Genomic DNA, 15,992 nt, shown 5'->3' on the forward strand with positions numbered 1-15,992 from the left:
GTTGGACTATTGGGCTAAGTTTTGTAAGGCTTTCTGTTGTTGTATTTGATGTTTGTTTGTTTCTTTCTTTCTTTGTTCTAGTTTGAGTTGATTATTCACACTCTAGCCAAATTGCGATTTTTCTCTTTATATCTGTAAGATGCCTGCTCACACGTTAAGATTTTACTCCTGCATCTGAGAGATTGCCTGGATTCACCAGGTTGGTTTGAAAGAGTCCACAGGAGGTATCCAAACCCATTGAGGCCACAGAATTTATGCTAACTGCCCATAAGAAATAAGATTGATCAAGAGGGTTCCTGATCTTGTTTTGTACCAATATTAAACACATTGAAGAAAACCCTTAGTCTTTGTGGGCTCTTGATAGCCTTGTAAGTGTTGAGAGTCTGCTTTTCACATCGTCTGCCAGATCATTTGATAAGCCACCTCCTCGCCCAGCACCAGACCTCAAAAAGTACCTTCTGAAGACTGGCCTCCTCTCTGTGCTCATTATGCATATCGAGGTTTTGCCTGCATGAATGCGTGTGCACCCCGTGCATGCCTGTTGGGTCCCCTAGAACTGGGGCTATGGAAGGCCGTGAGCCCAAAAATGGGTGCTGGGAGTTGAACACTGATCCTCTACAAGAGCAACACATGCTCTTAGCTGCTGAGCCATCTCTCCGGCCCCCAGGACCTGGGCTCGTAAGAAACCATATCCATCCCTGATGTAACTGGAATCATCTGGTTGACTCGTTGGATCATCATCCTATGAGCTCTGTTTATGTGAGCATTTGAGTTTCCGCCCTCTGTGTGCCTGACCGTGTGCCTTTGCAGCACGACAGTAGTGGGAAGGCTGGAGCTCTTTCATCCTTTATGGGTACCTGTTGGTTTGCATAACAGCTCACATCTTAAAAGGTTTTAGAGAGACTCTATTTGTTAGCGAAGCTAAAATATGTTCAGAGATAATAAGCTATCAGTTTGAAATGGCCTTGGGCTTTGATTGTTCAGCGGGATCAGCAAGCTCAAATCCCCTCAAACCCGAGAAGTCGTCATCATTTCTGAGAACCAGGTTTTAAAAAGATTCCACGGAGCTTTAATGCCAGATGACTTTAGTCGGGGTGGGGGCTCCACAGCCATTGAACCGGGAGCAAAAGCATTATTCTTTGAGTGAAATGTCCCGATACCTAGTCAAAAAGATAGCAGTTGAGCGTCCTCTCACTGTGGCCCTAAGCAGGAGATCACTGGCCGAAAGAAACCAAGATCAAAAGACGGCTTTTAAACCTGTGTTTTCTTTTAACATCTTCTTTTGACTTCAGAATTACAGAACTATTTGCAAAAAAAAAAAAAAAAAAAAATACCGAAACAGCTTAAATGAAACTGTGCTGAGTTTGGCCTTATCCCTGCAGATCTGGGAAGGGCCCCATCATGAGAGGAAGAACAAGGCCAGCCAGCCAGGCATATCACATTGTTTCAGCTCACCCCAGATGAGCTGACGACCAAGAAATTTCTGTTCTCTTGGAGACACCATAAATGCAGACAGACTATGGAACAATGACTTCAGTCTGCCACTCAGCAAAGGTGAAAGGCGCCAGTGGCTGGTCACTAACATGGTCCAAAGCTTACCAGACCATATGAAAAGACATCACAGAACCAGCCACAAACCGGATGCCTGTCTTGTTATGTGTACAGATAGAAAATGATGCTTCAGTTACAATGGGCTGGGTGCAGACAGTGAAACCAGCTGTCATACCACTTCCCAGCCACGCTTCTGAGGCCTGTCTAATTAATTAATCTGTGACCAGGTCCATCAGCATTGACCTTGCTACAAGCATACCATTACAGCAACAAGTGCTAGAACACACAGCATGACTCCTGTGTGCTGGGCTGGCTTGCTTTGCAAGCTTGCAGAAATATTGTGGGACGGAGGTAATGACTGGTCCCATTTCACAGAAGCCCAAGGAGATCCATGTCACATGAGAACTAGTAAATGGCCCAAGGACCCAGGCTGTAGTCCCTGACTCCAAATCTGTGACTTCAGACTCACACTGTAGAAGAGAGAGCATGAGGCAGGTGTGCTGGGAACCAGAAGCTGCTCTTGTCCCTGGCTGTGCTGTCACAGTTGAGGGCCAGCAACTGTTGTTCTGACCGCTGTGGCTTGGCTTTCTCTCTCCAGTCCTTTTCCTGAGCCTCCGCCTAGAGGTCTGACCTTGCTGGCTAAACCATTGGGAAAACTGTTGTTGCTTCCCCTTGTTTAGGGGTTGAGTTCCTTTTTCTGTTCTTCTACCTATGAATAACTCTCAGCCCCAAAGCCTGCCTGCTTCCCTTAGCTCTCTCCTTATTCCTTTCCAAACTTCAGAACACTTGAAATAATCTGGTCTGAACTCTTATTTTTCTCCCTCAGACTCTCAGGAGTCTATCCTCAATACAGATCATAAATGTGCTGAGCAGTCCGCAAAAGCACCCATACTTCCTCCAGGACAGTGAGTTTCTGTTGGTACTATAGTTGAGCAACATCAGGGAAACGGGTGGTCCTGGAAGTGAGTTCACCAAACAATTGAGATTGGGGATGGGGGGGGTCAGCTTTAAGAAAGTGGGCAAGAGCCCTTCAGCAGTAGTTTTTGTCCTTCTATGCCTTCTGCAACTGAACATAGATATGGCCAATGCAGGAACCCAAGTGCCCTCCCCAAGTATCTCATGATCTGGGAGGTTTGCGTGAGTTTTCAGAGATATAAGTCTATGGGATTCACAGCAGCGCTCCAGTCTACCTCCCTGAATCAATGGCTCTCATCTATTAAGTGCCAATCGTGTATGTGCACAGGATGAACATCCTGAAGGACTTAGTGCCTAGTGCTTCTAAACAGAAGGCAATCAGAGACTAGATTGGCCAGGGACATTATCAACTGCAAGCCCTTCTTCATCAGATAGTACGCCCTGACTTAAGGCGTGTTGCAGTGTGTAGGTGTTATCTTTCTTCCTTGTTCACTCAGTAATTAAATATGTAATCTAGACAATGTGCTGGGGACTGAGGTTATAAACAAGGAGTGAGACACAGTTCCTAAAGTCAGATATCTCCCCACCCCCACCCACATCGCCCCCTTCCTCCCTGGCCGTCAGCCATTTCCTAAAGGATGGGTTGAGACTGTCACAATTCTGCCTATCTAACCCACTTGCCTGTATGTAATACCTCTATTATAGTTTGTGCACACACATGCCATATGCACTGTGGCATATTGTCAATTCAAGGGTGCCAGGATACATTCTCTTTGAGAACAAACAATGGAAAGGCTATCAGACTCGTGTAAAAGGTCTAGATTATTCTTGGAAGCCAGCGATAGTATTTTTAGTTATTTTAACTAAGTTAATTGGAAATGGTTTCCCCACTCCGTATTGGAATTTCTTTTTTAATTTGTCTTTTGTGGTCATTTAATAATAGCCTTATAATCATACTACTGTCTTTTCCTATTAAATATGAGATTGGTAAAGGAAGAAAAATATGTCCAGTGGCCAAGATTCTTTTGAGAAAGCATACAAAGTTAATATGGGTCTAAAATAAATATATAGCCATTTCTCTATCTGACCACAAAATAATACTGATCTTGGGAACATTTTCACACTATCCATTTTAAAATAAAACAGAGAAAGTGCTCGCGGATGAGTGCCACAGAAGGACGAAGGTGTTGTTATGAGAAATATATACAAAAGGGAGAGGGAGAACTCCAAGTGGAGTGCCTGGAAGAATTTAAAAACTCTCAATGTCAATTTTTTCCATGACTTAATGAGACTTTCTTAAGTACACATAAATATTCCATGGAAACTCCCACTTCCAGATTAGGGAATTTCTGTGCCCTGGGCTTTTTTTTTTTCCCCTTTGAGTTCTCTACATTAGTAGAATTTCCCTCTATCTTCATTTGGGAAAATTTTAACTTCACTTGGTGACTCTTCCCAGCCTGCAGTTATGTTGACAGCATGGTGATTTATTTGAGTGGCATTGTGACTAGTGAGGGGTCACATCTGAAAAGCCAAGAAGGTATCAAGAGTGACACATGAAAATGCAGAAAGACAGATAAGCTCTCTCCACCAGTTCTGTCTTGGCCAGCTTTATCTCCAGTTTTATGGTCCCAGATGGGCTACCATTAGCCCAGAGGGACCTAAGGAGGCCTGATAGATTTAGCCACTGAACTGCCTTATAAAGTGAGGGGAGCTTTGGAATTTTCCCACTCATTGGCTGTTCACATGGCTCAACCGTCCCCAGCCAAAAGAAAAACACAGCTTAAGAAAGAGAGTGCTTGAATTAACTCTGAAAAAAGAACATGATGGTTCATTTTTCTCTCTCATAATCAAATAAGCAGGCTTGGGAATTTACAGAGAGAAGCTATGTAAAACATGCAGAGCATGATTTAAGCCCCAAAAGGAGAATTTCTAAGAGAAACAAGAGAAATTAATTTCACTTATCTTATTGCTCCTACTTGAAATTTATTTCACCACTAAGAGAATGTAAGACTGTCTCTGCCCTTAAAAAAAAAAAAAAAAAAAAAGTACTTTTCCTAGGAATTGGCCTGTAGTGAGGTTTTTCCAGAAAGTCTTTTCTTAGTATATGGGTGGATGAGATAGGAAGGCACAGGAGTTAAGGGCCCTGCTAGAAAGCTGCTGTTGACATGGGGCCCTCCAGCCTTTCTGCTCTTCGAAGCTTAGCTCCACATAGCATCTCTTCAGCAGACCCTCCTGATCTGTCTAGAACCAGATCTTTATCCCTGTCGGAGGCTGTACTCTAGTCAGTCTATCTGGCTGGCTCTGCATGCCACCTGCTGTTGAGTCTCCAGGATCTTCACCCCTCCATCCCTGCACTGTTAATGAGGCTTCCCAGGGCTGCTCATCAGAAAGAGCTGGACTCATTTCTCAATGGTGACAACTCATATTATTTGTGAGACACAGCCAGCTCCCAGTCATCAAGGTAATGAGAAGAACCTTGCATGGGTCCACTACAAACTAGAGGCTCACTTGAGTAAAACAGATAAGACAAAAGCACGCCCTAGTATCCTCATTCCCACTGACATACCTGGACATCAAGTAATTGTATCCTTTGTTTTAGAAACGGACCAATGTGGGCTGGAGAGATGGCTCAGTGGTTGAGAGCACTGACTGCTCTTCCAGAGGTCCTGAGTTCAATTCCCAGCAATCACATGGTGGCTCACAACCATCAGTAATGGGATCCAATGCCCTCTTCTGGTGTGTCTGATGACAACAAAAGTGTACTCATATATATATGAATATATGAATATATATATGAATATATATATATATAATCTTTTTTTAAAAAAAGAAGTGGATTAATGTAATTAGCACACACCTTAACATGGACAAGGGTCAGAATGCATACTTTTTCTGTCTTACTCTTCTTCCAGAGCCATAAAACTGTATGGCATGTATGCCCATTGCAGAGGTTTAAATTAGCATCTATGAGGTTGAATTTGAGCTTGTCAGTAGTCCTTCCCATCTTGTCTAGGTTGGAGAATTCCCCATGGAAGAAAATAACAAGGAGCGAGAAAGCAGAGTGGTTAGAGTAACTTAACACATTATAACACCTAATAGGATATTTAGCACAAAATAAATACTATAAAACCAGAGAACACAGTAAAAATAAATTATTAAATCATTTATTTTGTGATCCATTGCTGTGGCCTTAGAATTAGAACTATGTTTAAACTTTATATTTTGATCGGTATTCATCATAATCATAATGTATTAATTTCTCAATTGGGTAGATAAAACTCCTAGGAAACGCTAAATGTACTGCTAGTATTCTTCAGAAACACAGAATTTGTTTATATTGTATATTGTAAAAACCCTCTGGCTCTTCAGACAGAAACAGAAATTGGTGTTTGAATTTCTGCACCCCTTGGCACACTCCCAACCATTCTAAAACTACTTCTTCCAGACTGTCCAATGTGCATGGGGACTCTTTAAAGGTGATCGAGAAAGACACCAGGTTGAGGAGTGCAGTGGATACCACCGGATACAGGAAACAGAAACTGAATGTGGGCAAAGCAAGCACCCAGATTTGTTCTTTAATGCTTTTAGGCTCAGAAACTATTTCTAGAATTCTTCTCCACAAAGAAGCTGTTCTAGGGTTCCCTTTAGAAATAGTTGTAGCCAGAGGCGTTGAGTTCCTGCTCTTTCCAACCCTCTTCCTTTGCAGGACATTAAGGGTTTGTTGTTGTTGTTGTTGTTGTTATTGTTGTTTAATTCCTCAGCCGATTCAAGATCACATGGTATTTCCGGGTGATCCTGTAAGCATCAATTTATTGGATTACCCCTTGACAAAACCTGCCTTGTGCAAGCTTTTCCTGACCCTCACAAGACAAGGGGAGGCCTCACTGTTCCTTTCCTTTGCAAGAGGTCTAATGATCTGTCTCTACCCAGTTGATTTCAGTAGACTTCCTATCTATCATATCTAGGGAAAGCTCTGTTTAACCCAGCTGTGTCCACTCACCTTCCATGGGCAGAAGACTGGCGTTAGCCTTCTAGAAGGAATAGACTCTCTGGAACATAATTTCCACATCATACCTTATGTCATACAGAAGTACAGTCTAGAGTGTAAATGAGAGCTTCCTTGTACCAGGCCATGAGCCATCAGATAATTTCCATACACAAAGCACTGTGATAACAACTAGTGAAAAGGGTGGGATAATAACCATTTCTAATACACAATTCCAGGATATTGTGACTTTGAGACAAGCAGAATGCACATCCCACATACTTCATGGATATGTGCCCTGGACACATTCGTTGTTCCTGACTCTCCAAAATCACTCCTTTTCTACTAAGGACTTACTGAATTAAAACTTCCTTAAAAAGGAGGGAGGGAGAGAGAGAGAGAGAGACAGAGACAGAGACAGAGACAGAGAGACAGACAGAGACAGAGACAGAGAGACAGAGAGACAGATCTTACCAGCTTTTGCGCACCATTCTTTTGGAACTGTAAATTCAGTATTATTTGTTAAAAAAACCTCAGTTCAGCATGGTATCAGAAATGTCTCTCCCTCAGAGTTCATTATTCACAACAAGGAATTGGACTTCAGCTTTTTAAATAATGCTTCCTTACTGAAAAGGAAAGAAAGAAAGACAAGAAGGAAATTGCCATGACATAGTAACAGGACCAGTTCTGAGATTGCATGTTAATATGTCGGGTAGAAAGCAGGCTCTAGTGGATGGGAGCCGGGTTTTGTAGCCAGTTCATGCTTGGGTGTTTTTGTTGTAACGATTTCACAGAAATGGAATTACCGTATAGCCTCGCCTGTAAGCAGCTGAGCACACTGATGTTCAGGGAGTGCTGAAGGGCAATGTTCTGCGACATCAGATAAAAGTTAAGGAACAGCTAGTCACCTGCTCACATGTCTATTAAAATTCAACATTTATTCCAGGGACGTAGAGTGGCACAAGGCATGCATTGCTACCCAAAAGGCTTTTAAACTTTGCTCCAGTTTTTATTTGAATGGAGATTATATACTTACTTGCTAAATGTAAAGAACAAAAACAAAACAAAACAAAACAAAACCCCAAGATGTGAGATACCTGTGTGCCTTATAAAGATTAGCCACCGGCAGTTACTATGTCACAATATGCACTGTTGGGTTCAGCCAGATCTATTGAGGGGGACTTGCGCACACCTCCAGAGTAAATCAACAGTTTTGAAAAATAAATGATTTATTGAGTTTCTCTGTGTTTCCATATTAACTATTGACTTTGCAATGTGTATACATGTCAACCTCTCCCAACTAATACAGGTTAAGAGGAAAATGAAAACTTTATTTTAGAGGCATAAAACAATGTCTTACATATGACCACATTGTCTGAGACACTAAAGTCATCCATCCGGAATGACTTAGCCTGAACAGAATATTCGAAGTGGACATTTTAGAATCAGTACATAGTCAGCAGCCTTACTGTACACTCAAGTTTCATTCGTTCGATTGAGATGATCGTTATGCTGAGTCTATAGGTGAACATATTGCCTGCTCGGGGGAGGTAGCCAGCCGTTTGTCTGGGACACACACATCTGATGGGGGCACTGAACAAAAACATGGGACTCCTCAAGTTAGTTGTGCGCTGGGCCTCAAACCTCCTCCACTGTGTTTTCCTTTCCCTTCCTCGCCTCAGGGTAGCCTCCTGATCCCATCTATTAGTCATATAATATACGCAGAAACTAATACATGCAGCACTGTTGAAGAAAAGCATGGTTTAGATATAGAAGGTCATCACTGTGGGCTGGGATGACATGTTCTCTTAGCACACCCTGAGAACTTAGCAGAAGTAAAACCCCATCCCTCCTCCGCGTGATTATTACACATTCTCTGGGGTCACTTTAATCTTCTTGGATATGTTTTTCCGTAATATAATTCCCTGAAAGTAAAAGTTTCCCTTCAAGTTCCCATCTCGGATGTCGGTAAAGGATACAAGGTTCTAGTGTAAATACGCACAAAATGTTTCTTTACCCGCTAGCTGTCCGCTGAAGCCGTGTCTGGAGTTCAGGGTCTGCCCCCAGCCCTTGGTCTGTTAACTCTCTAGACTCTAGCACGCCTTCCTCGCCGGGGTCATCTTTAATGTGGTTTACTGAGAGCTGATACAGGTTTTCTTTTATGTTTTTCACTTACAGCTAAAATAAATTTGATAGGACATCAGCACTCTGGTGGTTGAGGGCTGGAACAGAACCATTATTTGGGGTGACTAACAAGAGTAGTGACTTTTAAAAATATGAATGGGTTTGGAAATTAGAGGTGTTCATCATAAATTTTAAGAGAAACGGGGGGAAGAAGTAATATTGCCTCTTAAGTCATTATGTCTTAAAACCTACTTAAACTTTACTTTTGGGTGTTTATGGTTACCTACCAGAGAGACTACTTTAGTCATTGAAGGAAGAAAGAAATTTTATACCAGTGGGAAGTTTAATATAAAAATCTCAGGAAGATACCCTTTTATAAACCACATGTTGTAATAAAAGTGGAGACCAGGAAATTGCTGGTAGGACAGCTTGTGAATAAGTCAATGTTGTCTCCCACATCCCAAGGCTGGAATCACTGTCCCATTTTAGTAGGCGGATAAAAAAAACGTACAACTCTTGATTGTAGCAGCGCAACAGCACATATTTTGTTCTGTCTTCCTTAGTAACGGGAGAAGAAACTTGAGAAGGCAGTGTGGACAAGTGGATGGAGCGTTGGACGGAAGGCTAGGAACCTCTGCTCCGTTCTATTCCCAGCCTGCTACTGGGTTGCTATGTAAACCCAGATAAGCCACTTACTGTCTGCATCTCATGTTTTCCATCTATAAAAGCGTAGGTAGAGACATTCTGTACTTGGCCATCCCACAAAGACATCATGAGGAGTTCGGGTATCTTTCGGTTGAAGAGATGCTTTGTAAATACGTCAGTGTCTCTGTTTCCTTTGGCAATGCTGCGCTTACTGCTGAGCATTACATACACTGTTTCTTATCAGTGTACCCAGAGCAGGTTCCATCAACTATGGTTTGTGATGCACAGAAGGTAAGGGAGGGACGCTGAAGCCTGGGTGTGAATCTTGGGTCTACCGCTTGCTCCTGCTGCAACCAAGAGCAAATCAAAGTCCTCACTGTCCCCGTGTGTTAATGGTAATGACCACTCCAGCTGAGGGCAGTGAAGCTTCAGGGTAAATACAAGCAATGTAGAAACATAAAGCTATGCTTTGTGCCAGACTATGTACTTACTGTTACTGTCCAGAGCAGTTCTTCTTTCTGAGAATGACAGAGAACCACCCCTGCCCATGCTCGGTTCTTCCAGAAGGGAAGCTGGTCCTTTTGGAGCCTCTGGGCCACGATTATCCATCGTGTCATCTGTCATAACTGACAGTATGTCACCTCACAGATAAAAGAAAAACAGGTGTCCTTCTGAAACAAAAACACATCTGATGTATTAATTTTTTAAATATTTTTATTACGTATTTTCCTCAATTACATTTCCAATGCTATCCCAAAAGTCCCCCAGGCCCCCCCCCCACTCCCCTATCCACCCATTCCCAGTTTTTGGCCCTGGAGTTCCCCTGTACTGGGACATATAAAGTTTGCAAGTCCAATGGGCCTCTCTTTCCAGTGATGGCCGACTAGGCCATCTTTTGATACATATGCAGCTAGAGTCAAGAGCTCCGGGGTACTGGTTAGTTCATAATGTTGTTCCACCTATAGGGTTGCAGATCCCTTTAGCTCCTTGGGTACTTTCTCTAGTTCCTCCATTGGGAGCCCTGTGATCCATCCAATAGCTGACTGTGAGCATCCACTTATTTTTTAAAAACAACAACAGATTGGAGAGGTACTGCAGAATGAGGAATGATTGACCGTTGACAGTTATGTCTTGGTCGTTATAGAAAATAAACTCAGGGGCTGGCGAGATGGCTTACCTGTTCATAGCATGCTTGTCACAGAAATGTAAGGACTTGAGAGTAATTTCCTGCACGGGGGAGGGGTATATCTATAATCCCAACTCTGGGAAGACAGAGACAGGCAGATCCCTGCAGCTCGATGGCCATCCAGCTTAACAGCATCAGAGAGCTCCAAGTGCCACGAGAGACCTGCCTCAAAGATTGCAGTGGTTGTGGAAGATAAGATAACCTACATTGATGACTGGACTCCACACACATGGACATACATAAATACACACACACACACACACATATGCACACACACATACACACCAAGGAACTATACACGCCAAACAACATATGTAGCATTGACCTTTAGTTTCTACATGTACACATGAACCCATTTACACACACATGTGATAGACTACACATACACACCCCATATGCTTATCATAAGCTCAGAAGAATAGCGCAGTTTGTTTTAACCTCATGAGCTGTCTGGTTTCTACAGTGATAACCTACTAGAAAATACTCTGAGGCTAGCCAGAGAGCCCAGGTTGTTGGAACGTGAGGCGGTGATTGACAGGGACGTCACTCCGGGAAGGAAACACTGTGCGAGAGCACTTGCTAGCATCTATGAGGGTTTTCACACCCACCAAGAAAGAAAGAAAGAAAAAGAGAGAGAGAGAGAGAGAGAGAGAGAGAGAGTGAAATGTTCACATTATCAAAAACTCTGAATAAAGATGTGTGTTTCGTGGGTCGGTGACAACACAATTGTGTACAAGTTTAGGAGTTGATAAAACCCACTGATAGGATTTTTGTGCTTACTGTAGTGTGGGATTTCAGACATTGAATACTGTCTAAGAGGTAATAACATGTATCATTGATTTTTTTCCCCTTCTTTTTATATGATTAGAACCAACCTACATCACGATTGATCCACCTGCATGCGGGGAGTTGTCAAACTGTTCTCTGAAGGAGAAGGACTGCGTTTATGGCTTCAAACTGGATCACAATGGCTGTCGAACCTGTCAGTGCAAAAACAGTAAGTAGACAGATGATTGGTTTTTTTTTTTCTTCCCCCGAGGCCTAATAGGAGGTTGTCAAAGCATATTATATGATTAAATATCTTTTTTACTCCTGTTCAGACATTGCCTTGACAGCCCTAAAAGGGTGGGGAGATAGCAATAGATGTGAGGTAAGCAGTTTTTCAGTCACATGGGGAATATGCTGCCCTTTCTTATGGTTTCCATCTTGGCTTTCTTGTGTTCATTTTCTCTTACGACTCGACACCTCGTTGAAGCTGGTGAGCAGAGGTGTCCATAGCCCAGAGTGGCTTGCAAATGCAGCTTCTTAGCCTTACAGTGAACAGTCTACAGCTCTCTTACCAATGTTACCCAGGGACAAGAACATGGCCATTGATCTGGTATTTTTTCCCTTCCATATGAGGCAGTCATAATGCTTTAAAAAAAAAAAAAAACAAACACTTTACTCTGGACCTGAGGAGATGACTTGGTGAGAGAACTTGCTGCACAAACAGAAGGGCCTGAACTTGGATCCCCGATACCCGTGTAGAAGTTGGGTGTGGTGGCGTGCACCTGTAACCCAGCCCTGAGGTTGGGCTAGTAATGGACAGACAGGGGATTGGATTGGTAATGGACAGACAGGGGCATTCCCTGGAGGATTGCTAGCTAGCCAGGCTAGCCAAAAATGGGGAGCTCTGGGTTCCCTGAGATACCTCATCTCAAAAATAAGGTAAAAAGTAATAAAAAGACACTTGGTATCAACCTCTGGCCCACACATAGACAGACGGACAGACAGACAGACAGACAGACAAATGGATGCGTAAGAGACAAACAGACAAACAGAGAGAGAGAGAGAATGCGCTTCATTTCATTGACCCCAGCTCTGCCTCCATGTAGATTCCAATCATGTCTCTGAGCTATAACCTCTGAAGCTAGGTTGAATATGTCACATTTCTCCCACAGGGGAAAATACACCCCACACGTCTTAAAACTATTTTGAATTCTCTTAATTACTCAGCCAGAATAAACATCTGAAGTCCCCTTCTCCATCACATCTGTGGCATGCTTTCTAGAGTGTGGTCTTTTCTTCCCTTCTGACATACTGGGTGTCACTGTCCTTACCTAAAATGTGGCTCAGAAACAAAGCAAGAAAGACTGCAGAGTTTGGTCCGAATTCAACACTGTTTCTTGTGTGTTTTAGTATTAGCTCTGTGGTTTGTACACTGTGGACTAGAACCTAGTTTCTAGGCATCCAGGATTCCTAAGTAATTTGAGGCCAGCTGCTGTTAGGTGCTTATCTATTCTACATTAAGTTATTGCAGTTTTTGAAGTCTATTAATGTAACAAGAATTTACACTAATAGTTTCAAGCCATTTTCTTTTCTTTCTTTTTTTTTTTTTTTGTTGTTGTTGTTGTTGTTTTGAGACAGGGTTTCTCTGTGTAGCCCTGGCTGTCATGAAACGCATTTTGTAGACCAGGCTGGCCTCGAACTTAGAAATCCTCCTGCCTCTGCCTCCCAACTGCTGGGGTTAAAGGCATGCACCACCAACGCCTGGCTCAAGCTATTTTCTAAGCAGGTGAAATTGTTTTTTCAGTTTGACGATGGGATCTTGTGCCCTATGCCTTCCAGCTTACGGCAAATAAGTACAACTTTCCTGTCCTCCAATATTCCTGAATTAAAATAAATTAAACTGTACGGAAGCAAGGAAAGAACCTGGTAGCACCCAAGAGCTTCCTGTGTCGTGACATTGAACGTTGTCTCCACTCTTCAAATGCTGTGTGTCAGCTCTGGCTCCCTCCACGAGGTCTGACACACACACCCTGCAGTCCTGTCTGAATTCAGCATCCATGGCACCAGCAGGTTCCTTTACTGAGAAGTCTTATTTTCAAAAGTTGGGGCCCAGGGGCTGGAGAGATGGCTCAGCAGTTAAGAGCACTGACTGCCATATCAGGGTCCTTTCAGCAAAACCTTGCTAATGTATGCAATGGTGTCAGCGTTTGGAGACCGATTATGGGATGGACCCCTGGATATGGCAGTCTCTATATGGTCCATCCTTTCGTATCAGCTCCAAACTTTGTCTCTGTAACTGTCTCTTGTGAGACTATGCCGGGGTCTAGCAAACACAGAAGTGGATGCTCACAGTCAGCTATTGGATGGAACACAGGGCCCCTAATGGAGGAGCTAGAGAAAGTACCCAAGGAGCTAAAGGGATCTGCAACCCTATAGGTGGAACAACAATATGAACTAACCAGTACCCCCCGGAGCTCATGTCTCTAGCTGCATATGTATCAGAAGATGGCCTAGTCGGCCATCAGTGGAAAGAGAGTCCCATTGGTCGTGCAAACTTTATATGCCCCAGTACAGGGAAACGCCAGGGCCAAGAAGTGGGAGTGGGGGGCAGGGTATGTGGGACTTGTGGGATAGCACTGGAAATGTAAATAAAGAAAATACCTAATATTTTGAAAAAAAGAATTTGAGCATAGACAAAAAAAAAAAAAGCACTGACTGCTCTTCCAGCAGTCTTGAGTTCAATTCCCAGCAACCACATGGTGGCTCACAACCATCTAGGATAGGATCTGATGCCCTCTTATGGCATGCAACTGTACATGCAGATAGAGCTCTCATATACATAAAATAAATAAATAAAATAATAAACTAAAAAATAAATTTAAAAATCATTTAAAAAGCAATTACAAGGCTGGGAGGGAGCAGTTGTTCTTCCTAGACTTATTTTAGGGGAGTTGAGAATCCTCTGCCCTTTTTGATTGACATTTGGCCTGTTTTCTGAAATCTCTTCCTATCAAGTCTAATCTCTCCCAAACACAGACAATGATTCTATAATAAGTAAGTTCTCTGTGGACCTCAGGGTATAATTATCCTGAGCTTAGAGGCTTGAACTGACTAATGGCGAGAATGAACACTGCCTGGGGTATCAGCTCTCTGGGTTTTAAGGTGACTCTCAACTGTAACAGTTCAACGTGAATGATAAAAATACAGACAAGGGCTTGAATAATACCGTGTCCTCAGGTCCATATTATCACCACGCCATCTGCGCAGTGGGTTGCTGTTTCAAGGGTTTACAAACCCAACATGCCTCTAGTTGTTGCCGCCCTAGGGTTCCAGGTAAGCTCTACCACCCAGGGTGGTCCTGCCTTCCTGCACCTGCCTCTCAGTGCTTGGAAGGACCGGCCTCTGCTCCGTTCATGTCTGCCTCTTAGACTTTCTTGGAAAGCCAAGTTTGCTGGAGAACTGCCTTGGCAGCCTCATTTGTTTATATAAATCGCCAACCTTGTCTCCTTAACCCCAGGATAATTGGTAGTTGTGTCATGGAGTGTTTATCCTGCGGCCCTCCTAATGCCTCTCCAGCTACACATTCTTTCGCAAAACGGGATCATACCTAATTTCCCCCCTCCTGAACTTCCCTGAAGCCTAAAAATACAGAATTAATATTCGCTGGTTGCCTCCATCGTAAGTCTCTTGCCACCTGGGATTTGTTGTGATAGCGCTTTGGCCACCCAGCCGCGCTTATGGCAGGCTGCTGTCACTTCATTAAATCTGAAGAAGCCAGTTTCCCTCGTTTGTCACGGAAGCAAGTAAAAAGATGTGGCTAGGCTTTCTCATTGGACACTGTGAGAACATTCCCTGAGTTCACGCTGCTTGAAATTGGGGTCCTGTTGTAATTTGGAAGTCTTCAGAGACATATATCCATAGACACTACTTGTTATCAACTTCCATTTTATTCACACTTAGGAAGAGATATATACAGGAGAGTGCTGTATTTTGTGACTGGGACTTATTTACGTAAAATATTACCTTCAGTGTTTGCAAAGTTCACTTACTTTTAGAAATATCTAGAATTTCTCCTTCCCATTTTCTTCCCCCATCAGTAATGCTCTGGGTTGTTAAGACCGCTGTGGTGAATGCAAGCTGTAACAGAAAATGAAATACAGCCAATTTTAAGCCCAGTGTTGTAATTTATAAACATAAATCCTTCTTAAAAGCTTCACTCCTTCCTAGAGATTCAGGCTTTTGGTCGCAGGGAAGTAGGAAGGTCACTGCCTTCTGCCAGGATGTGCTTAGCACTCCGGCTGTGCTCTGCAGTGATTGGCTAAATGCAGAAGCAAATAGCCTTTGGGATCAGGGATGCCTCTGGATGTTGGTCTTGTCTGATCCCCCATCCCCACCCCTTCTCCCCAGGCAGTCTGGCCGCAGCAATCAGACATCCATCTCATCACACTGAGCTGCCTGGCCTGGTTGGTCTTGGCAGTCCGCTCACTGCTCCCCTAAACCTAATGCTTGAACCTGAAGCTGCCAGTTTGTATCACACACAAGTTGAAGCATGAACCTTGCCTCCACCTCTTGACTTGCATTAGCCACCCTGATGATTCTGAGTCAGAGGAGACCTCAGGAGTGGCTTTTCCCAGGGCTCCTTTACTGGGAACTCATTTGTAGAGGACAGACACTAATACCTAAGTAGTGGGGTATTTTGAGTACTAAGCAGATGAACTCCAAGTGACTTTTATTAGCTGGCACATGGTAGTTGTTTCTTTCTCTCTCTCTCTCTCTCTCTCTCTCTCTCTCTCTCTCTCTCTCTCTCTCTCTCTCTCT

The 15,992-nt window shown here is 43.3% G+C and overlaps 1 protein-coding gene across 2 annotated transcripts in view; it reads left to right on the forward strand.

Annotated features, from left to right (window-relative positions):
* The window catches only part of Crim1 (cysteine rich transmembrane BMP regulator 1), a 179,786-nt gene that overhangs the window by 124,193 nt on the left and 39,601 nt on the right, over positions 1 to 15,992 (forward strand). For both annotated transcript variants that reach the window (XM_021186083.2, XM_029471628.1), the window contains one exon: positions 11,275 to 11,403. In XM_021186083.2, the coding sequence (XP_021041742.1) occupies positions 11,275 to 11,403 (129 nt within the window). The remainder of the gene's footprint in view (positions 1 to 11,274; positions 11,404 to 15,992) is intronic.

This window comes from Mus caroli, chromosome 17, assembly GCF_900094665.2.
Source record: "Mus caroli chromosome 17, CAROLI_EIJ_v1.1, whole genome shotgun sequence".
NCBI classification, from domain to species: Eukaryota; Metazoa; Chordata; class Mammalia; order Rodentia; family Muridae; genus Mus; species Mus caroli.